The following is a 26,401-nucleotide window of genomic DNA, read 5'->3' on the forward strand; positions in this document are numbered from 1 at the left end:
TAAAATGAGCATAATTAAGCTGCTTCCTGCCCCGCTGCTCGACACACACGGACACTAACCAGGGTTTAACGGGGTTTGTAGCTTCTGCACTCGTTAGGTTTTTTAAATAGACTTCAACGCGGATAGTTAGTATAGAAAAAAGAGGAGGAGAGGAAAAAGGGGGGAGAAGGGAAAGGAGAGGGAGAGGGAGCAAAGCCTGTACTCTTTGATAACCAATTATCTTTGGTTTTAAACAATAAGAGGGGGGGGGGGGGGTGCTAGTAAAAGCAAGTGTTTTTTTTAAAGCCAACATAAAGTAACACAATGACGGGAAAAGCTCATGATAGTCTGGATAATACGTGTGATTTTATCTTTTTTTTATTCTCCTTTCTTTTCTTTTTTTTTCTTGCCAAAACAAACCAAAGACTATTCTATATGTGTGTGTGTGTGTGTGTGTGTGTGTGTGTGTGTGTGTGTGTGTGTGTGTGTGTGTGTGTGTGTGTGTTTTTAAAGGGAGTTCCAGTTCAGGAAAAAGAGAGAAAAGCTTTGATGAAGATGTGTAAAAAAAAAAAAAAAAAAAAAAAGGCCTGATGATGGAGGGAGGAAGAGGAGGAGGAGGAGGAGGAAGAAGAAGGGATGAAAGGGTGAGAGGAGTTATTACTGCCAAGGTGAGGATGATGAGGGTTAGAGAAGACTTCCCCTCCTCTCCTCCCCCCCCCCCCCCCCCCCCCCTAAAAAAAAACGTGCTGAGGTCAAATCCAGGAATGTCAACAGGTGCAAGAAGACCGCCCTTCTTCTTCCTCCGTCTTCTGCTTCGTCTCCTTCTGTCCTTCCTTCCTTCCTTCCTTCCTTCCTTCCTCTCTCACTTCTTCCTCAGCCGTCCGTCGTGTGTCGGTCGGTCTGTGTTGTTTTCTGGCTGCAGTCACTGGAGGTCTCGGTCTTCCAGGTACCGGTACTCGAACGTGAAACCTTCTTTCTTCCTCTGGCCCCATTTCTCATAGTCGAAGTAAATGTACGTTCCCTAAAAAAAGAAAAAGAGGAGACGTTAAAAAAAGGTTCAAATTAAACTGTTTCATTTAACCTTTGTGTCTTCTGTTTGGACTGTTCCTTCCTTCCGTCTGTCCTTCCTCCCTCCTTTTCTTCTCTTTCTTTCCTCCCCCCTTCCTTCCTTCTTTCCCTTGTCCTTCCTTCCTTTCTCCCTCCCTGCTTTCTTTCCGTCTTCCTCCCTCCTTTCTTTCCTTCTTCCTTCCTTCCGTCTGTCCTTCTTCCCTCCCTCCTTCTCTCTTTCTTTCCTTACTCTTTCCTCCCTTCCTTCCTCCTTCCCTCTTTCCTTCTTTCCTTACTCTCTTCCTTCTTTCCTCCCTCCCTCCTTCTCTCTTTCTTTCCTCCCCCTAGCTTCCTTCCTTCCTTCCTTCCTTCCTCCCTCTTTTCCTTTCTCCCTCCCTCCTTCTCTCTTTCTTTCCTCCCTCGTTCCTTCCTTCCTCCCTCTTTTCCCTCCTTCCATCCTTCCTTCCTTCCTTCCTTGACTCGAGGACAACAGGAGGGTTAAAAAGACCAGAAAGGTAAAATAAATAGTCAAACTTTCATCAATAATTTAAGATGATTAATTTAAAAGCTTTTGAACCAAATAACTAATAAATGTCACATTTTTAACATATTTAATATATTTAATATTTAATATTCAATAATAATTATTTCAGTGTGTTATGTTTTATCCAAAACTAATATTTTGCCCTCATCATGTATATTAATGTATTTCACCATCACTCACTATGATCATAATAATACACTTTAAAGTCAAATTATCAACGTTTTGACAAAAAAATACAATGAAACAAGAAGAAATAAAACAGAGTAAAAAAAAGAGAGATTTAGTCAAATTAGACAATTAAAAAAAAATAAAAAAAGACATTCAGTAAAAATAAGTTTAAATGACATTAATTAAAAGCCAAATTAAATAAATAAATTTTGAAGGGGTAATTTAAAAATGTTCCCCAATACATTCAGTTAAATATTTCCAGTGATAGGAAACAGCTTTTTCTAATTTCATGACTTTTTCCAGGAATTTAATGAACTTGTGAAACTTGTATGAGGATTAAATTAGACTCAGATTGGGGTAAAATAAAACTTGTTTGGGGCATCGTAAGTTTCCTCTCACTTCTATAAGTTTGAGCATCACTTTGCAAACATTTGAAACTTCCTTGAGTTAAATCATCTACTTCAAATCTACTTTGTAACATAATCAATTCATTTTAAATCAGTTTATATTCAGAAGGATTTTATATAGTAAAGGATTTAAAAGGAAACCATTAATAAGACACCAGGACTAATAGAATAAAAATGAATATAAAATGTAAACCTCTTCTCTCCCGATGTTGAAGCTCACCTGCTCAAACTCATCCGTGATGGTTTTGGGTTCTTCGTGTCTCTGAAACCACATCATGTACTTTGTGTGGAACCTCCAAGACTGTTTCTTCAGGGCTTTGGCTGCCAGATACTGGGCCTTAGTGCCCTGCGGAGAGGAGGAGAGAGAGAGGAGAGGGGAGGAGGAAGAGGAGGAAGACGAGAGGAGGACGAGGAGAGAGTTAATTATGTTTGCTTGTAGTGCAAGCTTAAAGAAATCCTCACTTTTAAACAGTATAAAACATTTAAAACAGACAGTACAGCAGTTAAATTTCACATTTCTGCAGTTTCTTCTTTTAAATTGACTTCCTAAATGTCCCAGAATGCATTTCAAACCCCCCAAATATGATCTAAATGAAGAAATCTTTAACACATTTAAGTGTAAACCAGTTTTTGACCATGTTTAAAAGTGTCAATAATTCTACTTTTTTAAAATCAAACTAAAAAAACTAAGAAACTAAAACTCATAATTTACTCTCAGCTTCCTATATAATAATAATAATCTTTATTTTTAGCACTGTTCACAAGACATATATGTCCCAGAATACCTTCCAAGCCTCTCAAATCTGTGTTTAAATTAATTAATCTTTAACAAAATGTAAAATAAAGATAACCAATCAAGTTTTTGACAATGTTAAAGCGTCAATAATTCTACTTTTTTAAAAATCAAACTAAAAAAACTAAGAAACTTAAACTCGTCATTTACTGTCACTCTCAGCTTCCTATATAATATTATAATTATAATAAATAATAATCTTTATTTTTAGCACTTTTCACAACACATATCTGTCCCAGAATACCTTTCAAACCCCTCAAATCTGTGTTTAAATGAATTCATCTTAAACAAAATGTAAAATAAAGATAACCAATCAAGTTTTTGACCGTTTTAAAGTGTCAATAATACCTCAAACTGAAAAAACTAAGACACTAAAACTGTGTGTTTAGGTCTAACGTGACATTATTTAGTCTCTTATCTACTTTTTTTAAAATCAAACTAAGAAACTAAAACTCATCATTGAGTCACTCTCATCTCTCAGACTGTATTTAGGGTCTGATGTGACTTTATTTCTCCTCTTATCTGCAGAATGAGGGAGTGTTTTTCATCGTACCTCCAGGTAGTAAAAGATGAAGAAGAGAGTCTCCGTGGAAAGCCTCTGGTAAAACTCTACAGTGTCGGAGTGGGGCGGTGGCACCTGGTGGTGGAAAGGCAGGGTGGGGCACGGGTTCCTCATCAGGTACTGCCTGAAATACGGAGAGAAAAAGGAGAGTTAGAGGAGGAGGAGGAAGACTGGAGGGAAGGAAGGAAGGAAAACATTAAAGTTTAAAAGAAAGAAGAAGAAAATAGAGTTTTCAGCTGTTTTATCAAGTATTTTAGAAATCAATAAAGTTCTTCCTCCGTTCCTTCCTTCTTTCCTCCCTCCATCCTTTCCTTCCGTCTTCCTTCCTCCATCCCTCCTTTCCTTCATTCTTCCTCCCTCCTTTCTTTCCTTCTTCCTCCCTTCCTTCCGTCTGTCCTTCTTCCCTCCCTCCTTCTCTCTTTCTTTCCTTACTCTCTTTCCTCCCTTCCTTCTGTCCTTCCTTCCTTCCTCCCTCCCTCCTTCTCTTTCTTTCCTCCCCCCTAGCTTCCTTCCTTCCTTCCTCCCTCCCTCCTTTCCTTCCTTCTTCCTCCCTTCCTTCCTCCATCCCTTCCTTCCTCCATCCCTCCTTTCCTTCCTTCCTCCCTCCCTCCTTCCCTTCCTTCCTTCCTTGACTAGAGGACAACAGGACGGTTAAAAAGTAATATAATGTAATATTTATGTATTTTAGAAAAATCAATAAAGTAGAAATATGATGCAGTAATGTTGACAGTGGGATGAAACTAATGATCATTTTAATTATTGATTAATGTCTTGAGTAACTGATCAGATGTTAGGATGAGCTATGCAGTTATTTTAAGGCTTCAACTAATCATTATTTACATTATAGAGTCGTCTGTTGAGTATTTTATTGATGAATTAATTGGTTGTTTGGTCCAACAAAAGCTGAAAAAATGCTGATCACTGTTTTCCCAAAGATCAATAATTATATCAGATTTATTATTTTATCCAAACCAATAAAAATAATCAGATTAATGTCACACAGAACTTAATAAAGTAGAAAATATTCACATTTAATAAGCTGCAACCAGAGAATATTTACCTTTTTTTTCTTTAAATGACTGACTCATAAAGATTAATTGATTATAAAAATAGTAACTTGACATTTTTTAAATTAAGTGACTAATTGTTGCAGCTGTAGTTGTGAGTATACGCTTCATGTGAAGTCGTCATGGAAACACAATAATGTTGCATGTTGTTAGACTGATGACGGTGACGGTGAGTTACAGCGACGTCATACTTCACAATACATGAAAGTTAATTATAGTGATTAAGTGTGTAAGTGTGTAAGTGTGTAAGTGTGTGTGTGTGTGTGTGTGTGTGTGTGTGTGTGTAACAACAATAACAACAACAACAGGTACTGTGGGGACAAAAGGGTTTGAGTGTTTACATTTAAATGTCAATTGTACCTGTGTGGGCTGAACGCACTGTAGATACAACACTACTATCTCTGTTGTCTAGTTGGGGTGTGTGTGTGTGTGTGTGTGTGTGTGTGTGTGTGTGTGTGTGTGTGTGTGTTCTGTCTTAAGCTACTTTCAGGGACACATTTCAGATTTAAGATCAGTAAATTGATGATGTTTTGTTCAACTGGGGACAAAAGTTGCAGATTTTTGGATGAGAGGTTTAGGGTTAGGGTAAATCTCCAGGAAATGAATGTAATGTCCCCGAAAGTGACCTAAAACAACATGTGTGTGTGCTGACTATGTGCCACTTCCTCAAAACGTTACAAAAAGTTTAACAGTGTAAAATCTGGTTTTCACTCACATTTGAATGTTTTTTTTTTTTACACTTTCTTTCTTAAATTTCACAATTAAAACTGATGAAGTCCAAAATAAAAACCTAAATTAATGAACTGCTGTCCAGTCAAACAGTGATGGATACTTCATTTACTAAAGTATCAGCTGCAAAGTATGTTTATGTTTTGTGTCATTTTATATATTATAATGTTTACTGTTTATATATCAGAGCACTATGATACGTTGCTGCTTTGAGAGCTGCCTTACACATCTACATGCACATATGAGAATAAATCTGTTCTCTGACATTTGAGGTATTTATGTTATTATTTCTTATTTATACTTAAACTCCACAACATTCCTGAAGCAAATATTATAAAATAAATATTTAAATGCAAAACAGATCATCAGCTTATCAAACAAGGCGCTGTTATAGATTAACTAACAATAAATAAAGCAGTTGGTAATATTATAATGCATCATTGATAATAATTAAATAATAATAGTTGCTCTATTTTGACATTTGCAACTAAATTTGTAGTAAATAATAGAATATAAATAAGTAGCGTCATTCTCTACAGTACTTGCACTTTTACTTTTTATACTTTTTGATAATAAATAAATACATTAAAATCAAGATGTGATCATTTGGTTGATAATACTTATAAACTTTAATTCTGGATGCAGAACTTTTAGTAATTCTGCATCATGATCTCGTCACTTTTACTTGAGTTAAGAACCTCGATGCTTCTTTCATTAATGTCGATCTTAAATAAAGTAAAAACACTTTTGTCTCCGACTCTGCTGAGTGTTCACACACAGCTGCAGGAAGTGTGTTTGTACCTGATCCTCTCGGAGTCGGACGGGTGGGGCATGTGCGTCCACACCGACTCCTCCATGGCCTGTTGGTAGAGCTGGTCTTTGGACAGGGGGACCGGCCCCAGCGGGCAAACCCCCAACGACGGGGGGATGCTGACCTCTGACAGCGAGGGCTGAGGCGCTGACGGAGGGCCAGAGGGGGCTGTAGAACTGGGGAAGATGTCTGGAAGAGGAGGAGGGGGGGAGAAGAGTGTTAAAGAAAGTGTGTGGAGGTGATAAGATAAAAGGAGGTGAAGGTGAAGGAAGCGGAGGGGTGGAGGGCGGAGGGGAGCGAGACAGGATGTGCAGGAAGAGGGAGGGGTTCGGGATTTGCAGACAGAGAGACACAAAGGGAGAGAAGTTGAGTCGGGGGAAGATAATATCATCACAGCTTTTATTCAGAGGAGGCTGAGAGTAGGAGGAGAGATGACATTTTGTTCTATTAAACTAAAGCTTTTCTATTTCTCTATCTTCTTTTATTAAGGTATATATATATGTGTGTGTGTGTGTGTGTGTGTGCGTGTGTGTGTGTGTGTGTGTGTGTGTGTGTGTGTGTGTGTGTGTTACCTGAGGTGAGGTGCAGGGAGGGCACGTCTCCCTCCATCCCTGAGCTGAGTGCTGCTCGCTCGGCCATGGACTTCAGGCTGCTCAGAGGCTCCTGGGGCTGATGCAGACAGACAAGGAGACTCATGGGAAAACAGATTGGAGCGGACGTTCGTGCACCAGTTATCGTACCAGTGATGATGATGTCACTGAAATCACTTCTAGTTTCATATTTGGGAGTTTTTTTTTTATTTTGGGGTGGCTGTTTGTTTTCTCCTGTGTGTCCTTCCCTAAAAGGGCTTTAGACGTGATGTGAAGCAGCTGAGGAGCGATTTCAGAAGCAAATGACAACAAATAAAAGAACAAATGAAGAAGATTATGTGGCCAAAAGTATTGAGACACTGGAGTCTGGACGCTTTAATATGATAAATCTTACACAACACAGTCATATTATAGATAATCGTGTACTTCCAGTGTTGTGAAAGAGGCTTTTTTTCTGTTTCAGCATCACAGTGCTTCACCTGTGTGCACAAAACCAGCTCTATAAAGCTCTATAAAGTGTTTTTCATAGTTTGGTGGATCAGAACTTGACCCATCCAAAACCTTTGGGATGAACTGGAAACCAGAAGTCATCACTAAACATCTTGAGTCCAATCTGACTCAGAGACTCTCAGCAGCAAGGCTCCAAAATATGAAGTAAAGCCTCCACAGCAGCAGATTAATGCACACAGGTGTAACGTTCAGGTGTCTGCATACTTCTGGCCTTTTAGTCAACCTCAATTTTTAAAATGCAAACTTTAAAATTCTCTCAATGAGAATAAAATGAGCTGCAAGAAACAACAACTTTCTCAGTAGACCAAATATCTTCTTAGAAACAAAAATATAAAAGGAAGTTTTTATCATAAATAAACAGAAGTAAAGCTCACTGGTCAGTATCTGATGTAAGATTTACTATTATGATCTTCTGTCTGACATGCTTCTCAATCTTGAATTTTTATATATTTACATTTTTCCTTCACTTGCTGCACATTTTATTGTGTTAAAGATTTAATTCAGATGGATTAGATTTCTGTTTTTGGAAATTAATTCTATACAAAATGACCAATAATGGGGAAAAAACACTTTCTTTTAGCAAAATAATCATAAACCTCTCATTTAAATGTATGTATTCAGACATTTTGCTAATGTAACAGGTGTTTCTTTATGCTTTTCTTTTCTTTTCCTTCTTTTCTTCATGGTCCCAGAATTCATTTCAAACTCCCAAAGCGTCTAAATTAATTCCCCTCAAACCATTTTAGATGTAAAGTTTAAATAAGCACTCGACTTTTTAAATCAAACCTTTAAAAAGTGAAGCATGTTCGTGTTTCTCACCTTGATGCTGTCGGAGGACTGCGAGTAGGAAAGCGGCCCGTTCAGCAGGCTGCCGCCGCTCATCGATTTGGCCTCGCTGTAGGAAGCCGGCGACGGAGAGTTGGACGACAAACTCATAGAGCCCAATAAACTGGGACCAGTGTCCTTACTGGGGAGGGGAGGACAAGAGGAAGAAGAGGATGAGACATAAGGTGAGAGCGAGAAACGAGGATAGAAAACCATGAGTAGAGGAAAGATTAGGTGTGAATTAAGGATATAAAGTTAAAAAAAGGTTTATTTGTTACCATTTATATAAAAAAATTGACTATAAACACTAAAATTTGCAGGTGAAAGTTGTGAAAATCTATTTAATTCTCATATAAACCATAAAAACAACAATAGGTAGATTAGAAATGAGACTGAAATAAGTTCCCCGTGCCGCGCTCCGTCATACTCACGGCTGATTGGCTGACGAGGTCAAAGACGAGGATTGGCTGCTTTGTGATTGGCTGGCACTGTTGAGGAGGGCGGAGTCTGTTACGCTGTCTGCTACCACAGCGCTGTAACCTGTCATGCAGAGCAGAGAGGGAGAAGCTGAAGCAGCGACGTAAAGAGACAAACGGTGAAAAAAAAGATCAGTGAAATTAAAAAAGATTCAAAAACATCAACATATAAAAAACAACAATGTAAAAAATAAAATAATGACACATTAAAGGAGCTGAAAACAAACTTTAAACTTATTTGTGGCTCAATAAACTGATGATTATTGTACTTTTAATACAGAAATAATGATTTAAAGTGACAGTTTAATGATGGATACTTTGATTATTGATCGATTATTAGATAAATATAAAGTGTTGACAGCATCTCTCCTCTTAACTCTTACATACTCTTTATAATTAAGTCTCTATAGACACATTATAGAGGCACAAATGATTCATTAAAGCCTTATGAGTCATTCAGAAATGAGTGATTAATGCTTAATGAAGCTTTCAGAGAGTAGAGAAAGTTTATTCTTCTTTTATTTTTACGCTTTTAGTCGATGGAGAAACATTATTTACAATCATACTATATAATGGTATAAAGTTATATACAACACTGGAGAACATAATGCATAAGTAAATGGTGTTTTTTTTTTAAGTTTTTGAGTCAAACAGGCAACAAAAATGTGTTTCAGCTGCACAATAACATTTTTAGAAAGTGAAAATATTTCCTTTTTTTCATTTTTGTGTATTTTGGGTCACATGAAGATAGATCATCACATTTTTAGGCTTTAAGAAAAGTTTTTAAGGTGTCTTGTTTCTTCTCTCAAATGTAAAAACTGGGTTAAATTAGACCCTGAACAGAATGTTAAAGGGTTAAAAATCATATATTGTGTGTTTTACTCCGATAATTGTGGCTGAAATGTCTGAAATGTTACTATATAACACTTCACAATCAAATAGCTCATTTTAAACATTTTTCTGGCTTCAGATACTTCTCCTCAGACACTGTCCCTATTATCTCACACAAGATCCGGAGTGTTAAGGAACTCGTCTCTCTTGAAGCGAACAGCCATTTCAATTATTCAATATGTGGATCCCCTTTTTGGACTATATTGGAGAAGACGGGGCCCAGGCTCTTCGGACGGAGGGACGGGATCTAAATGGTTTAGCATGATCTGAAATAACTAGGCACTGTCCCTGTTAATTGGCCGTTATCCCTGATGAGTTTTGACGCATTATTTTGTATTTACCTTCTGCGTCTGTGTGGTGTTTGTGTTTTTATATTTTCTGTTTTTTGGGGGATTTATTGGTCTTTGTATTTTGGTGCCGTGATGTTTGTGGAGGAAAGTTTTTGTTGTTGTTCTGTTCTTGTTTGTAAACTTTCAAAACTCAATTTTAAATAAACAGTAGCTACTCACTAGTGCTCCCGTTCTGCTTCTGCCGGCTCGGCGGCCTCACAGACAGCGACGGGTTTCCTCCCAGCACTCCGCTCCCTGCTGATCCCGAGCTGCCTCCGTTGCTCCCGATGATTCCCACTCCGCTACCCGGCGCTAAACCTCCGACTGGACTCGGCGCCACCAGGGACGACTGCATGCCCGACTGACTGGAGTTCAGCCCCAGCATCCCAGAGCCGATCCCGCTCATCCCGGTTATCCCACTCATCCCGGTCATCCCGCTCATCCCGGTCAACCCCGGCGCCGGACCAAGCAGACCTCCAGTTGACGAGGACGTCGGCCCGCCGACTGTGATGCTCCCGCTGCCGATGGACCCGACGCCGCTGTTGGTGGAGGCGGTGCTGACTCCTCCCAGAGAGCCGAGCAGACTGGAGCCCACCGCGCCTGAAGCTGCCGCCTGAGCGTACGGTGCCGGAGTGGAGCCGGCGAGGAGGCCCGCCATGGTGCTCAGCGACAGGCCGAGACCTCCGGACATCGGGCTGGTTGCCATGGAGCTGGACATGCCGCCCTTCCCCAAGGAGAGGCCCAAGCTGAGGCCCAGGCTGTTGGAAGTGGAAGTGGGCATTGACGGAGGCTGAGGCTGGGAGAGAGAAGAGAAGAGCCCCTGTGTGCCGACGTTGGGGGGAGAGGTGGAGGAGACGGGGTAACTGTTGGCGGAGCTGATGGGGTTGATGACAGGAACTGAGGAAGAGGAGGAGGAGGAAGAGACCACTGAGATTTTGGCCTGCTGCTGCTGTGTTGACGGGTGCGGCGGCTGCTGGGTGGCGTTGCTGTAGCTGCCGGCGGAAGTGTTGGAGAGGAGACCCCCCAAGCTGCCTAGATGACTGTTGTTGCCCCCGGAGCTGCCGCCGCCGCCGCAGCCTCCGCCGCCACCGACGGCGATGGTCGCCATGGAGACCAACGAGGAAGAGGTCAGCCCAGAGACGGAGGAAGAGGAGGAGGAAGAGGATGAGGAAGAAGAGGAGGAAGAGGAGGAGGAGGAAGAGGATAGGGAGGAGGAGGGGTTGCCGTTCTTCACAGGTGACTGAAAAGAAAGAAAGAAAGAAAGAAGAAATGATGAGTTTAAATACAAATGTTTGATGTATTTCATTTTTAGATTAACTTTTCTTTTTCTCCGAAGTCACTCTGAACATTTAATATGAGCTCAACTTGATTAGATGAAAAAGAAGAAGATGGCTTCATTTGTGGACATGAATTCATACTAATCTTTAGAAAATAAGTCTGAGAGGTTAATACTGACAATATAATACAGATATTAAAAAGTATTAGTAGGTTTTTTGTTCTTTAATTGATTGTTTTAGTCTCTAAAACATTAAAAATGTGCCTAAAAATGCCTTTTTCCCCCTTTTTTTATTATAATTGGGTTTATTTGTATTTATTATATGTTTTTATGTTTCCAATTCCTATTGTTAAATGTTTGTTTTTATGTAAGGTTACCTAAAATATTTAATTTATATTGATATAAAACAGAAAAAAACCACAAAAACTCAAATTTAGAGGCTTGTAATTATCAGTTTGTCCAGAAATCAACATAATTTCACCGCTTTATTACAGGAGCAGGTGTCATTAATTAAGTGAAGCACTAATTGTAGTTTTCTGCACTCTGCTGATTATAGATGTGATGTTGAATGTGTTGAATTAACCACTGGGGAGAAGGGAAGCATGGACTCACCTGACTAACTTCACTATCTGTTGAACGTCCCCTCTTCTTGTCGTCTTCTGAGTTCTCCTTAAAAAAAAACATTAGAGAAACATTAAGCTACAAGAAAAACACCTTATTCAGCAGAAAACCATCAATATAAAAGACGAGAACAATGTAGATTTAAGATTTTCTTTAACCGAGCTTGTGACTTTTTGAATCCTCAGCAAATGAAAGTGCTGAAACGTAACTTTAGAAGGAAGGAAGGAAGGAAGGAAGGAAGGAAGGAAGGAAGGAAGGAAGGAAAAGAAGACAGGAAAGATGGAAGGAAGGGAGGAAGGACAGATGGAAGGAAGTAAAAAAGAAGGAAGGAAGGAAGGAAAGATGGAAGGAAGGAAGAAAGGAAGGAATGACAGATGAAAGGAAGGAAGGAAAGAAGGAAGGAAGGAAGGAAGCAAGCAAAGAAGGAAGGAAGGAAGGAATGACGTTGTAATGGACGTTGTACCTCCAAGTAAGTAAGGAGGTAAGGAAGGAAGGAATGGCAGATGGAAGGAAGTAAAAAGGAAGGAAGGACAGATGAAAGAAAGGAAGGAAAGATGGAAGGAAGGGAGAAAGGAAGGAAGGAAGGAAAGAAGGAAAGAAGGAAGGAATGACAGATGAAAGAAAGGAAGGAAAGATGGAAGGAAGGGAGAAAGGAAGGAAAGAAGGAAGGAAGGAAGGAAGGAATGACAGATGAAAGAAAGGAAGGAAAGATGGAAGGAAGGGAGAATGGAAGGAAAGACAAGAAGAGAAGTGGGCAATTTCTGGTCCGATTCCTCAGCAAATTAAGATGCTGAAACATAACTTCTGTTAAAGTTCTCAGTTCCAGCCGAAGCTTTACTCTGATAAATAAAAGTTAAAACTGAACTTCACACGTCTCTGAATTCATTACACAAGCCGGCTTCTTCTTCTTCTTCTTCTTTCCTTTCATGTTAAAGTCAGCGGCACCGAACACGCCTCCTATTCAGACGCAGCTATAATAACTACTCTCACTTCATTCTGCCTGTGTGTGTGTGTGTGTGTGTGTGTGTGTGTGTGTGTGTGTGTGTGTTGGTGTGTGAGGAGGCGGAGAAGAAGAAGAAGAAGAACGGATGATATAATGACAATAAGAGCAGATGGCAGGGCGCTTACAATAGCAGGCACACAAAGGCAATTATTGTACGTTTATCTTTTTAAAATATTGACCTGACTTGACTTTGAAGTGAGTTTAACAATGGGACGAATTATTGATATTACGTCATTACAACCGTTAGAGACAAGTTTGTTTGGTTTTGGTGGGAAAATAGTTTGAGGAAGGTTTCAAACTACATTTTTATTCTTTATAATTGCATGAAAATCTTGCTTATCTCAAAGTTGGAAGGAAGGAAGGGAGGAAGAAGGAAGGAAAGGAGGGAGGAAGGAAGGAAGGGAGGAAGAAGGAAGGAAAGGAGGGAGGAAGGAAGGAAGGAAGGGAGGAAGAAGGGAGGAAAGGAGGGAAAGAGGAAGGAAGGAAAGGAGGAAGGAAGAAGGAAGGAAAGGAGAGAGGAAGGAAGGAAGAAAGGAGGGAGGTGGGAAAATAGTACGTTGAGGAAAGTTTCAAACTACATTTTTATTCTTTATAATTGCATGAAAATCTTGCTTAATTCAAATTTGGAGTCTATACAAACCAAACCTTAGCATAAAGTAGTATACTTGAAGTTCATTTTATTAAGTATGCTTGAGTGTAAGTATAGCAAGTATACTACGGACCATGTACTTGTAGTGTACTAGAAAGTTTACTAATTTAATACCTCTTCGGACTAAATTGGAACATTTTTAAGTTTATAAAAGTATACTTTTGTCCTCAGGTCAAGGAAGGACAGTAGGAAGGGAGGAAAGAAGGAAGGAAGGAAGAGAGGAAGGGAAGGAGTAAGGAGGGAGGGAGGAAGGAAGGAAGGAAGGAAGAAAAGGAAGTAAGGAGGGAAGAGGGAGGGAGGGAGGGAGGAAAGGATGAAGGAAGGAATGAAGCAGGAAGGAAAGGAGTAAGGAGGAAAAGAGGAAGGAAGTAAGGAGAGAAGGAAGGGAGGAAAGAAGGAAGAAAGGGAAGTAAGGAGGGAAGAGGGAGGGAGGGAGGAAAGGAGGAAGGAAGGAAGGAAGCAGGAAGGAAAGGAGTAAGGAGGAAAAGAGGAAGGAAGTAAGGAGAGAAGGAAGGAAAGAAGGAAGGATGATGGAAGGGACGAAGGAAGGAAAGGAGGAAGGAAGGGAGTAAGAAGGAAGGAAAGGAGGGAGGAAGGAAATAAGGGAGGGAGGAAGAAGGAAGGAAAGGAGGGAGGGAGGGAGGGAGGAAGGAAGGGAGGAAGGAAATGAGGGAGGGAGGATGGAAGGAAGGAAGGAAATGAGGGAGGGAGGAAGAAGGAAGGAAGGAAGGAAGGAAGGAAGGGAGGACGGAGGAAAGAAGGTAAGAAGGAAGGTAGAGAGGAGGAAAAAAAGAGAGAAGGAAGGAGGGAGGAAAGAAGGAAGAGAGGAAGGAAAGGAATGAAGGAAAGAAGGAAAAGAGGAGGGAGGAAAGAAGGAACATATACTATATAAAATATAGTATATAAAAAGTAAACTTCAAGTATACTGCCTCAGCTTTAGTATAAAATAAGTAAACTCGTAGTACACTTGAATAAACTACTTGTTGCTAAGGGGAAAAAAATTAACTGAATAATCACCACAAACTAAAATTAACTTTCTACATTTCCAGAGTACAAGAATGTTTTAACGGGATCAAACTCCCAACTTTAATCTTGAGTTTTCTTACCGTAGTGCAAGTGGCGGGTGAGGGGGGGATGGGTGAGGATGAGGTGGTGGAGGTGGGTGTGCTGCTGGAGTGCTGGAAGATCTCGTCCTCCAGGTGCGAGTGTCCCGGTGGGGAAGTGGCGACCAGCGTCTGAGCTGCAGAGAGAGAAGAAAAGAGAGAGAAGAGAGAGAAGAGAAGAGAGAGAAGAGAAGAGAGGAGAGAGAGTTCAGAGGTGATGAGTAAAAACAGCGTTAACATCAGTTTTAACCTTCCTGTCGTCCTCCCGGGTCAAATTGACCCCGTCTGTTTTGACTGTTCTTTGTTTCCTCGCTCCTCTTCTCTTTCTTTCCCTCCTCCCTTCCTTCTTTCCTCCCTCCCTCTTCCTCTCTTTCTTTCCTCTCCCCTACCTTCCTCCCTTCCTTTCCTTCCTTCCTCTGTCCCTCCTTCTCTCTTTCGTTCCTCCCCCCACCTTCCTCCCTTCCTTTCCTTCCTCCCCCCCTTTCTTCCTTCCTTCTGTCCTTTCTTCCTTCCTCCCTCCCTCCTTCTTTCCTTCCTTCTGTCCATCCTTCCTTCCTCCCTCCCTCCCCTTCTTTCCTCCCTCCCTCATTCTCTTTCTTTCCTCCCCCTACCTTCCTCCCTTCCTTCGTCCTTCTTTCCTTCCTTCTTCCCTCCCTCCTTTCCTCCCTCCCTCCAACCTTCCTTCTTTCCTTTCCTCCCTTCCTTTCTCCTCCTTCCTTCCTTTCTCCCTTCCTTCCCTTCTTCTTCCTCCCTTCCTTCCTTCTTCCTCCCTTGACAACATGAGGGTTTTAAGGGGCTTCATGGTATTAACTGCTAGTCTGGTGAGTTTAAATCTCTAAAAACCTCAACAGTAGGTGATGCAGGTCTTTAAAAAGTCTCTCATCCAGAGTCCTGTCAAGTTATCAGGCTACTAAGAACAACCCTCTGCTGTACATGTGCAATATAACAGAGTACATGTATTTATTTATACATACAGACTGTAATGTGTCTACTGGAGACATTTAATTCTCTCTAAATCGATTCATTACATTTCTATTAATTGATTTAAAATGTTTTTTATTGGAAAATTACAAACTCTGGACTTTTCCAAACATTGTCCGTACTTCTTGAAATGATTAAAACTTGAGATTTAGAGCTGCTAACATTCATAGTATAATCTAATGATGAAGCTAAAACTTCTGAATGAATCTAAACTGAATTATTTAACTACTTACGGAGGTCTTCCAGATCCAGGTCGTCGTATAGAAACTCGTTCTCCTCAAAGTCTGGATCCTGCGATGAGTCTACATAATACTCCACATCGTCCTTTATAACCAAAGAACAAAGTGAAAGAGAAAGATGTTAATTTATACTGTAAATCTACATAAAATGTGAGTATTTGCAATAATAGAAAGATGTAATGTAAAGAAATGCATCATGGGGGATTAGTGTATCTGCATACTGTGTTCAACCTTTTTCTCTTTCCTTCATCATTTCCTTAAATATCATAAAGCTGCTTCTTTGCTGCTCACATCTGGAGGATCCCAGACTACAGAAACATCTGTTTGACGTTGTGTGTTTCATTACATTTTAAAAGATGCACTTCATCATTTGTCCCTTTGTGCTGCCTTTTTAATAAAAAGGACAGATTGATAATTTTTCACGTCTTAAAACAATAGTCAGCCGCCTACATGAACACTGAAACAGGTTTTTCTTGCTGTAATCATTCCTCCTGTTCATGCTGGTTATTAAAAGATCCTTTCATAAATGCACTTTATTGCTTATTGACCATAATTTCCAAACATACGTGTAAAACTTGTTATAAGTTAGAATGAAGCTGGCTAAAAAGGTCTGACACATTATTGGGTGATAATTTAAACATTATACCTGGACTAAATTCACTTTAAACTGTATATTGCACTATATTTTTATTTTTGCACTTTATCACACAGCCTCAGGTTCGGGTTTTTTTTTTTTAATTTAGTATTTAGTATTTAATTATTTAGTATAGTGTTCTTAAGATTTTTTATTCTTACTTAAATTGTATTTATACAAATTTTAAATTTTTTACATTCCTGTTTATGTTGTTTGTGATGTCTTTATGTGTATTAAGCTGCTGGACCCAAAATTTCCCCTAGGGGATCAATAAAGTTTACATCTATCTATCTAATATTGACCCATTAGAACATTAATTGGACGGTCAACAGTCAGGCAGGAAGGTTAAAAGTTTCTCTAAAGACAATATGAGGCTTCAGTTGTCTGAGTTAGTCAAATAAAGTGAATATTTTACTTTGTGCCTCCGTGTTTAATCTGTGCAGCTGCAGCTTGATTGTAACATTAAGAGGAGATTTGGCACTAAAACCCTTTAATACTTTAAAAGATATTGATTTGATTTGATTAATTTGGACGACTGAAGCTTCATATTAGCTTTTTAATGCATCACTTCCATTATAAGTGCATAATGAAGAAATCTTCTAATGGTCATAATGGTCAGTATGAACAGGAGGAAGAAAAAAAACCCTCTTTAAATGTTTTACTTGCATCTTTTAGTCTTGCTTTTGTATTTATTCCTCTTCTCTTATGCTTTGTAACAACCATGTGTAAAGCACTATATAATAATCTAAATATGACTTGTATCTATGTGTTAATCCCCCTATGATAAACCTCCTTCTACCAACTGTATTTCTGGACATGAACAAACCTTGATCTTCCTGACGGAGTCCACCTGCACTGAGTCGTTGTCCAGCATCCTCAGTATCGTCTCCAGCATCCGGATGTGATGCCTGTGCCTCTCAATGAACTTCTTCAGCTCTTCAATCCTGTCCTGATTCTGTGGAAATTAGGGGTGAGACGGTGGGGGACGGATGAGAAAGAGAGAGAAAGGGTCCCAGTCAAACTTTAAATCTGTCAAATGCTGATTTTAGAGGCAGCGACATCTAGAAACTCTGGTATGAGGATACTGTTCCTGCACCACAAATGCATGAAAACAAGCTGCTAAATCTGAAGTTTTAACCCTTTTATCTGCAGTGCAAGTCAGATTTTATTCGTATAAATGGAGACGTCTCATAATCTAATTGAGTTAAGACGCTTTTATACGCAATAAGAATAAAATGAAGGTATAAAAGCACCTTTTAATTGTAATATTTGGTGTTAAAGTGGTAATTTAACATGCAACAACAACGAATTTCAATGCAAAAACAACGTATTTCGATTTAACATTAATTATTAATGGAAATAACAAAGGATTTCAAAATGAAAACATGCGTAAGAGTTTACAAAATGAAAAGTAAAAGCATGTTAAAAGTTTAAATAGTAAAAAGGTGAGTGAACATATGCACTTTAACGCCTTTAATGCATCGTATAGCACATTCACCCGATCGCTACTGATTTAAATATTTAATTTTTCACATGTTCTGAAGGCGCTCGGCCAACTTAATGTGATACTTTATTCTCTTTTTTTTCTTTTCTTTATGCATATAATGGATTTCATGTCCTAGGAAAGAGCGTATTAACGTTCGACTTCTTCCGTCTTTTTGGGAGCTGCACAAACACACAAAGCGGCAGGACACTTTAGACGCATGTTGTGCATTAGCGGAGGCATCAGAGTGGGAAAAATATTAATGTGTTTCATCTGGATTCATATTAATGCTGCGGCAGCACATGTCGGGAACGTGAAGACATTTGCACGAAGGCTCCACGAGGCTAAATATAAACTCTCAACCTGATGATCTGTATTAAAAACGAAGGTATTTCTAATCCTTACATGACTTCATAGCCTGTGTGAGATACTTTTAAAACATTCGGGACTCTACAAGCTTTTAAGGAAACAAAACTCGAAGCACTTGAGCTTTATTTCTCGTTGGTTTAAGAGTTTATGATCGTACAGCTACGAGCTTTTTTCATCCTGACCGAGCAGGCGAAACAAGCAGCTAATGGTGTTTTATAAAGTAAACACACGACAGAGCCAGTAAATAAATAAAAAGCACAATGTCGGCTTTAAAAACTCCTCCGAGGGCAGCGGGAGCCTGTCTAACCCTCCGCTGACCCCTTCATTTATTAAATATGTTGATGTAGAAAGAACAGCCGCTTTTCCCTCGCTGTTAATCAGAAGCCTTTAAACATGAATTTAAATATATTAAACCAGCAAAAATCTTCTTTTCTGAATTGTTAAATGTATGTAAATGTGTGTCTGAATATGTTATTATATATACTGAACAGTGGTATTATATTCAGGTGGTTTTACTTCATCACATTTCCTCTTCGTTGTTTCACTATCTTATTTTCTTTTTATCTTTATTTTCCTTTTTAATGCCCCTACCTCACATTTACCAGCTGACCCCTTCATTTATTAAATATGTTGATGTAGAAAGAACAACCACTTTTCCCTCGCTGTTAATCAAAAGCCTTTAAACATGAATTTAAATGTATTAAACCAGCAAAAACAGATAATTTAGTGGGTTTTTTAAAAGGAAATATATTTCAGTTTTATTCACTTTCTAAATGGTTTTACTTCATCACATTTCCTCTTCGTTGTTTCATTATATTATTTTCTTCTTATCTTTATTTTCCTTTTTAATGCCCCTACCTCACATTTACCCGCTTTATTTTATAGTGACTAGGGGCTTTTGACCAAATACCTCGATATCAATACTGTGACAATATTGTAGGGATGAGTATTGATGCTTTGACAAAATATTCTCACAATGAGATTTTTGATAAATAATCATCAGTAATGTGGATATAATGACTAACAGTCTGTTATATTGAGAGAATTACATCAATGTATTGTAAAGCAGCCTTTAAATACAAGAAAAGACAGCCTAGCTCTAATAATGACTTTATTTTAAAAAAAAATCTATTTATTATATTTTATTATAATCTATAATTATTTTATTTGGGAATTCCGGAATTCTTAGATCTGGTGTTTCCTCATTGGAGAATCATGAGTTATGAAAGGTTTTAGTCAGTTCCTGTTTTTATTATTTCATTTCTTTTTTTTAATGTTTATTACTCTATAAAGCACTTTTTGTTGCATTACTATGCATGAAAAGAGCTTCTGCTCAATGTGTTTATGTTATTTAAGGCGCTAATATAAACATTATTGAATATATAAAAAAAGGATAAGATTAATAATTGCTTAAAAGAAAGAAATGTTCATATGGTAGAGATTTCTTATTTTATAGTGTAGTTAAAACCTGAAACATGTAACTGTATCTGCCTAAATTCTTATATATATATAAATAATGTTGCTGCAGTTTTCAAATGCAGGAAACAGAAGTAAAAAAAAAAAGAAAAGTTTGCAACCTTGGAAAAAGTTGTTTACTCCACAGTGAGGCAGGAAATGAAGATTTCAGACACTTATGAATTAAACTATCGGCTCAAATAAGCAGCAAATAATCAAGAGTTGAGATTCTGCAGAGTACAATCATCCAACAACTTCTTCCCTTCATGCTGATATAAAGTAGATATAATACTGTACATACTGTATATATCATCATTATTAGACCAGCAGCAGATCCAAGGAGACTTTAATTGATTTGAGTTTAAAGGATTTAAAAACATCTTTTTGAGCTTGTGTGAAACCTGATATCAGAATTTATTCCACTGAGACAATGTTCAGTCCTACGCGTTTGGCCGACTGAACCCAACTGCACAAACAGAAATAAATCCCTCTGGGTCTCATTTATTAAACTAATAAATAAATATATAAATAAATAAAGTCACACAAATATGAGCCAAACTACGACTTTGTGTGTGTGAGATTTAAACACTTTTCTTTCATTCTGTGAAATGAAAAGCTTGTCGTCAAGGGTAAAGTTAAAGAGACTTTTTCTTTTCTTCTTTTTTTATAAATGAGGCCCCTGGAGAGGACGATAAAAAAAGGAGAGAGTGAAAGAAGGAGAAGGAGAAAGAGAAGTGGTGAGCAAGGTTAACAAGGCAAGAGAGACAGAAGATGAATGGAGGACGAACAACCTGACCTCTCTGCTAGAGAGAGAGAGAGAGAGAGAGAGAGAGAGGGAGAGAGAGAGAGAGAGAAAGAGAGAGACAAAGAGAGAGAGGGAGGGAGGGAGAGAGGGGGGAGGGAGGGAGGGAGAGAGAGAGAGAGAGAAAAAGAGAAGGGGGAGAGAGAGAGGGAGGGAGAGAGAGAGAAAGCGAGGGAGAGAGAGAGAGGGAGGGAGGGAGAGAGAGAGAGAGAGAGAGGGGGGAGGGAGGGAGAGAAAGAGAGAAGGGGGAGAGAGAGAGAGGGAGAGAGAAGGAGGGAGGGAGGGAGAGAGAGAGGGAGAGAGAGAGAGAAAGAGCGAGAGGGAAACAAAGAGAGAAAGAGAGGGAGGGAGAGAGACAAAGAGAGAGAGAGAGAGGGAGGGAGAGGGAGAGAAAGAGGGAAGGAGAGAGAGAGACAGAGCGAGAGGGAGAGAGAGAAAGGAAAGAGAGAGAAAGGAGAGTGAGAGGGTTGACCGCTCTGTGTCGGATTATAAAAAAAAGAAACTATAAAAAGAGGAGAACACACTGAATGAAAGGATGAAAGGATGAAAGGATGAAAGGATGAAAGGACGGATGGGACACACTGACCTCTTTGTCTCCTTTCTTTTTCCTCGTCTGGACCGACAGAGACTCCACCTCGCTCTCAAACTGGTCCACCTGCATGTTCAAGGTGTCTATCGTATTCTGCAGGAAGAGAGGGATTAAAAAGAAGGAGAAAAAAAAGAGGAAAAGATAAAGTTTAGATAACAGATTTTGTGTTAAATCAAAAAAAAATGCAGGTTATTAATAGTTAAATCTTGTTTTTGGTGCCATCAAGTGGTTTAACTTTACTACATTTACACTAGTGATACAAATGGGGTGATATTTTTTTCCTAGGATGGCGAAGGCAAGTTCTCACTGGTTTACCCTGATACTCCCATCCTAGCATTAATAAATCTCACTCCTCAGGCCTAAAACTAACCAAAACAAACCAACGAATGCAATGAAGATGAGCCAATTAGAGGCTTGAGTATTGATTAATAGACTCGTTGTTTCATTATCATTAATTAAAAACCAGATAATTACACAAAAAATTAGAATAAAAACTCATTACAGGCCAAATTTCACTCTGCTAGAACAGTAAATAACTTAATAAAAGTGTACAGATTGAGCTAAATAAATGCTTTAAAATCAGAAAACTAGTATCACCCAATTATGTATAATTTCAACATATCACTAAGGTCTAAATATGTATTTCAGCTGCTGGTTAAAGAGGTTTTTTAAGAGTCGCTTTTGTGTGAAAACTGAGACGTTGTTTTGTGTTATAAGTTTGGTTTTGGTTCCACATTTGTGTCACTTTCAGTTCCAGGTTTTGTGTCAAAAAAAAAAAGTTTAAAACATTCCCAGGCAGCATGAATCAGGTTTCTTATTCCTCTGCTTGGTTAAGATATGAATCACTTTATTACAATAACACACACAAGGCTGCAAATGTCTGCTGGAGGGTATCTGCACTTTTTTTTAAAGTACAAATTTAATGACTTTTAAGACATTTTAAAACCTTTTTTTTTACGTTTTTCATGCAGAAAAGTGTCACATGTGACCGCTGTAAGTAAAATAATAATACCATTGCTGCTTCTTGTATTAAAACTGCTCAGCAAACAGTGGTGGAGGAAGTATTTAGATCCTTTACTGGTGCAATAATACTAATGTCACTGCAGTAATAGTCTGTATTACCACATGTGACTGTTGTACTCAAGCATTTAGTCAATATTGAGCAGCTCATATCCTAAAAACTACAATTTGTTCCTCAATAATTTGTGATAAATGATGTAAAATTTGTTTAAAAACATTGTGTTGTGTTGTTAGAAGTGGATTATATTATTCCACATTTTAGTTCACATTTATTTTCCTGTACATTTTTATAAATGAGGCCGCTGGTGAGAACGTAAAAAAAAAAGGAGTGAGTGAAAGAAGGAGAAAGAATGGAGGATGAACAACCTGACCTCTCTACTAGAGAGAGAGAAAGAGAGAGAAAGGAGAGAGAAAGAGGGAGGGAGGGAGAGAGAGAGAGGGAGAGAGAGAGAGAAAGGAGAGAGAGAGAAAGGAGAGAGAGAGCGACATAAAGAGGGAGGGAGAGAGAAAGAGAGAGAGAGAAAGAGAGAGAGAGAGAAAGGAGAAAGAGAGAGAAAGAGAGAGAGAGAGAGATGTATTCCTGTATATAATCAGTTTATTTGGTTATTTTTCATTGACCCATATATAATATATTATGAGACATAATGACGCAAAAGCAGGATTTTACTGCTGTAGTGGGTTGAAATGAGATAATCATTTATAAAGTCACTTATATATAGGACAGGAACTAGTGATTAGTGTCATTATATTTCCATCTGCTGATTGTTTTTTGGTTGGTTTATGTAAAATAATCAGAATATAATAATAATAATGATAAATAAAATGAACTGAACGAATATAATTACACTAAAATCTAATTTAAAGCCAAAAACTAACTTTAAGACATTTTAAGGATCCACCAGGACCATAGTTTGATGTTTTTTTTTTAGTTTTTAAGGCGAAGAAGGGTCAAATAAAATGTCTCAAAGCAACAACCCGACTCTATTAAACACCCAATCTCACCGTTAGCCAGGTGCCGACCTCCTCCTTCTCCCTCTGAGCCGGGTCCACCTTCTGGGCCAGACCCAGTCCTTCTTTAGAATACGCCTTCGTCTTGGTTTCTCTTTCCACGATCTTGAACCGCTCCATTTGCTGCAAGACGGGAAACAAAGAGAACAAAGAGAACATATCGTAGTTATTAAACAAAGCTGGGCTAATGTGTCGTGGTGCATCTTTAAGACGAGGAAAAGAAGAGAAAACTCTGGCAGCACAAAGTGATATTTTAAAAGCTGCGTTGCTTGTTGATGGTTGTTATGTCTCCATTTGTGTCCTGATTTATTGTCTTATGGTTATTTTTTCATGGTTTTCGGTGAAGCCAAAGACACATTTCCTAACTATACCAGCTGAAATACTATATTACTCATGTATGCAGGCACTTATTTTTCTCTTTTTTATTGTACAATTTGTTTTTTATAAACTCATATTTTATACATTTTTATACTCTGAAAGAAGCAAATAAACTTTTTATAGTGCAAAAAGAAAGTTTTCATCTGTCTCTGAATCAACTTTGATTATTTTGCCTTCTTTCTTTACACAAAAGGATAATAAATGACGAACGCTGACATTAATAACACCAGTATATTAAGAGTCATTGATCATAAACTGATAATCGGTGTTTCTATAATCTGAAAAAGAACATTTATGCAAAGTTTCAAAGTTTTCCTGCTATTATTTCTACTATTTCCAGACTTCTTTCAGGGGGTAAAAAAAAAAAGAAACACCCAAATTGTAATAAACTCAAGATTTGGGATTTATCGGACACATTTTCTAGATTTTTTAAGACTTAAAACAAAGACAGATCCTAGAGGAAGTGTTATAATGAACATGATTCTCTCTCTCTCTCTCTGCTCGGTTCCTACTCACCGTTTCTATGAGTTTGCGGTTCTCTACTAGCTGCCTTTTGTCTTTGATCTCGTTGGATGCCACCCACGTCTTGATCTGGTCTCGAAGACGCTGAGGGACGAGAAGAAGAAGAAGAAGAAGAAGAAGAAGAAGAAGAGGGGAGAGAAACAAAAGCGGAGGAGGGAGAGAGAGAGAAAAAAGAGAGAGAGAGAGACACGGATTCATTAGATACATGCAGAAACTCGTCTATAGAAGTCATGGATGGTGACACACACAGGCTTGGCTTGGAGTTCCGGTCCTCATGGTAACACACTGAAGATGACACACACACACACACACTCTCTGCTTCTAGCTGACTGTGATGATATTTAATACTCCATGGCACGGGCACACACACACACACACACACACACACACACACACACACACACACACACACACACACACACACACACACACACACACACACACACACACACACACACACACACACACACACACACACACACACACACACACACACACACACACACACACACACACACACACACACACAACAATCTCCGTCCTTTCATTTCAAGTTTTCAAGGGGCCCAAAAATCAACTCGAGCTGTTCGGAGTAAACGAGCTACAGGTTAAAATCATTAATCCTTTTAATCATCGGCAGGTTTCGATGTGAAAACGTGTGAAGCTGATGTTTAATAATAATAATAATAATAATAATAATAATAATAATAACAGATGAATCTTTCTGCTTGCTGTGTTTAGCTGCTTTCCCAGTGACTCTGTTTACTAAAGCTGCTTCACAAGTCAATTAAAATAACGTTTGTCAGCGAGAAATAAAGGTTAATAAAATAATCGTGTGTTAATAAAGCTTTTATCTTGAAGCTATGAGAATTTAACCCTCCTGTTGTCCTCGAGTCAAGGAAGGAAGGGAGAAAAGAGGAGAAAGGCAGGAGGAAGGAAGGAAAGGAGGGAGGAAGGAAGGGAGGGAGGAAGGGAAGAAAGGAGGAAGGAAGGGAGAAAGGGAGGAAGAAGGAAGGAAGGATGGAAGGGAGGAAGAAAGGAGGAAGGGAGGAAGAAGGAAGGAAAGGAGGGAGGGAGGAAAGAAGGGAGGAAGGAGGGAAAGGAGGGGGGAAGTAAGGGAGGAAGAAAGGTAGGAGGGAGGGAAGGAAGGAAGGAAAGGAGGGAGGAAGGGAAGGAAGAAAGGAGGAAAGGAAGGGAGGGGAGGGAGGAAGGAAGGAAAGAAAGGGAGGTAGTAAAGAGGGAAAGAAAGGAAGGAAAGGAGGGAGGAATGGAAGGAAGGAAGGAGGAAAGGAAGGGAGGGAGGGAGGAAGGAAGGAAGGAAGGAAGGAAGGAGGTAGTAAAGAGGGAAAGAAGGAAGGAAAGGAGGGAGAAAGGAAGGGATGAAGGAAGGAAGGAGGGAAGAAACAGTCAACCAGACGGGGTGAATTTGACCCGGGAGGACGACAGGAAGTTAAGAAGTTAAACTTTACTTCCAGAAGTTCGTTGGGCTTCAGTTTACCACCTGTAGCTTTTTAATCTCTTTCTTGAGGTCTGCTTCATACTTCTCCTTCTGGTTGGCGTTGGCTGCATTGTGAAGCTGCAGAGAGGAAGAGAGAAAAGAGGGAGAGATGGAGAGAAAAAAAAAAGGAAAAAAGGGTCAAACCAGCAGCTTCTGTTTGTTAACTCGCTTTAAATGTTTAACTTCATGTTGTAGCTTTCTATTAAATAAATCTTTTATTTTTAAATTAGGCTTTAGTAGAAGAGTAAGTGAGGTGAAAAAGGACAAACATGGCTTATAAATGAAGCTGTAAGAGTCATATAAATATAACATGTATATATATAAACACTGTAAAGGTTAAATACATAATGCAATAATGCAACTTAATAAACACAGAATATAATAAAAGGCACAAAGGACTGAACCTCTAATGACTTTCTGCCTCTTTAATAGCAGATCTGCACTCTGAGAGCCGAGCGGCGCTTCTAACGAGAGCGATGAGCACTCAGGTATTATCAGCGTCGTTAACATTGAACATCCTTCTTTCCTTCCTTCCTACCTTCCTCTTTTTCTTTCTCCCTCCCTCCTACCTTCATTCCTTCCTTCTTTCTTCTGTCCTTCCTTCCTCTTTTTCTTTCTCCCTCCCTCCTACCTTCATTCCTTCCTTTCTTTTCCTTCCTTCTTCCTCCCTTCCCTCCTTTTTTCTCCTTCCCTCCTTCTTTCCTCCGTCCTTCCGCCCTCCCTCCCTCCTTTCTTTCTTCTTCCTTTCTCCCTCCCTCCCTTCCTTCTTCCCCCCTTCCCTCCTTTCCTTCCTTCTTTCTCCTTCCCTCCTACCTTCATTCCTTCCTTCCTTCTTTCCTCCGTCCTTCCTTCCTTTCTCCCTCCTTTCCTTTCTTCTTCCTTCCTTCCTCCCTCCCTCCCTTCCTTCTCCCTTTCTTTTCCATCCTTCTTCCTCCCTTCCTTCCTTCTTCCATCCTTCCTTCCTCCCTCCCTCTTCCTCCCTTCCATCCTTTCCCTGAATTAACCTCAGAGGGAAACAAATCATCAACAATCATGATCCTTCT

At 39.2% G+C, this 26,401-nt stretch overlaps 2 protein-coding genes across 3 annotated transcripts in view; one reads left to right on the forward strand and one right to left on the reverse strand.

The window, feature by feature from the left end:
* LOC133996494 (major histocompatibility complex class I-related gene protein-like) overlaps window positions 1-26,401 on the forward strand; it is a 636,344-nt gene that overhangs the window by 518,155 nt on the left and 91,788 nt on the right. The window lies entirely within an intron of this gene.
* Window positions 366-25,432, reverse strand: LOC133996472 (CCR4-NOT transcription complex subunit 3-like). Of its 2 annotated transcripts, none has more exons than XM_062436056.1 (16): window positions 25,362-25,432; window positions 23,855-23,944; window positions 22,955-23,083; window positions 20,930-21,025; window positions 17,061-17,189; window positions 15,595-15,685; window positions 14,384-14,517; window positions 11,617-11,673; window positions 9,909-10,968; window positions 8,464-8,599; window positions 8,027-8,174; window positions 6,680-6,776; window positions 6,098-6,296; window positions 3,492-3,624; window positions 2,366-2,491; window positions 366-1,000 (listed from the first exon to the last, which is right to left on the reverse strand). In XM_062436056.1, exons 3-16 carry the CDS (start codon window positions 23,078-23,080, stop codon window positions 902-904), a joined length of 2,631 nt encoding a protein of 876 aa, XP_062292040.1. In that variant the 5' UTR covers window positions 23,081-23,083; window positions 23,855-23,944; window positions 25,362-25,432; the 3' UTR covers window positions 366-901. The 2 variants fall into 2 exon arrangements, with proteins under 2 accessions (XP_062292040.1, XP_062292039.1); XM_062436055.1 differs by having other exon boundaries at window positions 17,061-17,183; window positions 25,362-25,406.

This window comes from Scomber scombrus, chromosome 16 (genome assembly GCF_963691925.1).
Source record: "Scomber scombrus chromosome 16, fScoSco1.1, whole genome shotgun sequence".
Classification (NCBI taxonomy): domain Eukaryota; kingdom Metazoa; phylum Chordata; class Actinopteri; order Scombriformes; family Scombridae; genus Scomber; species Scomber scombrus.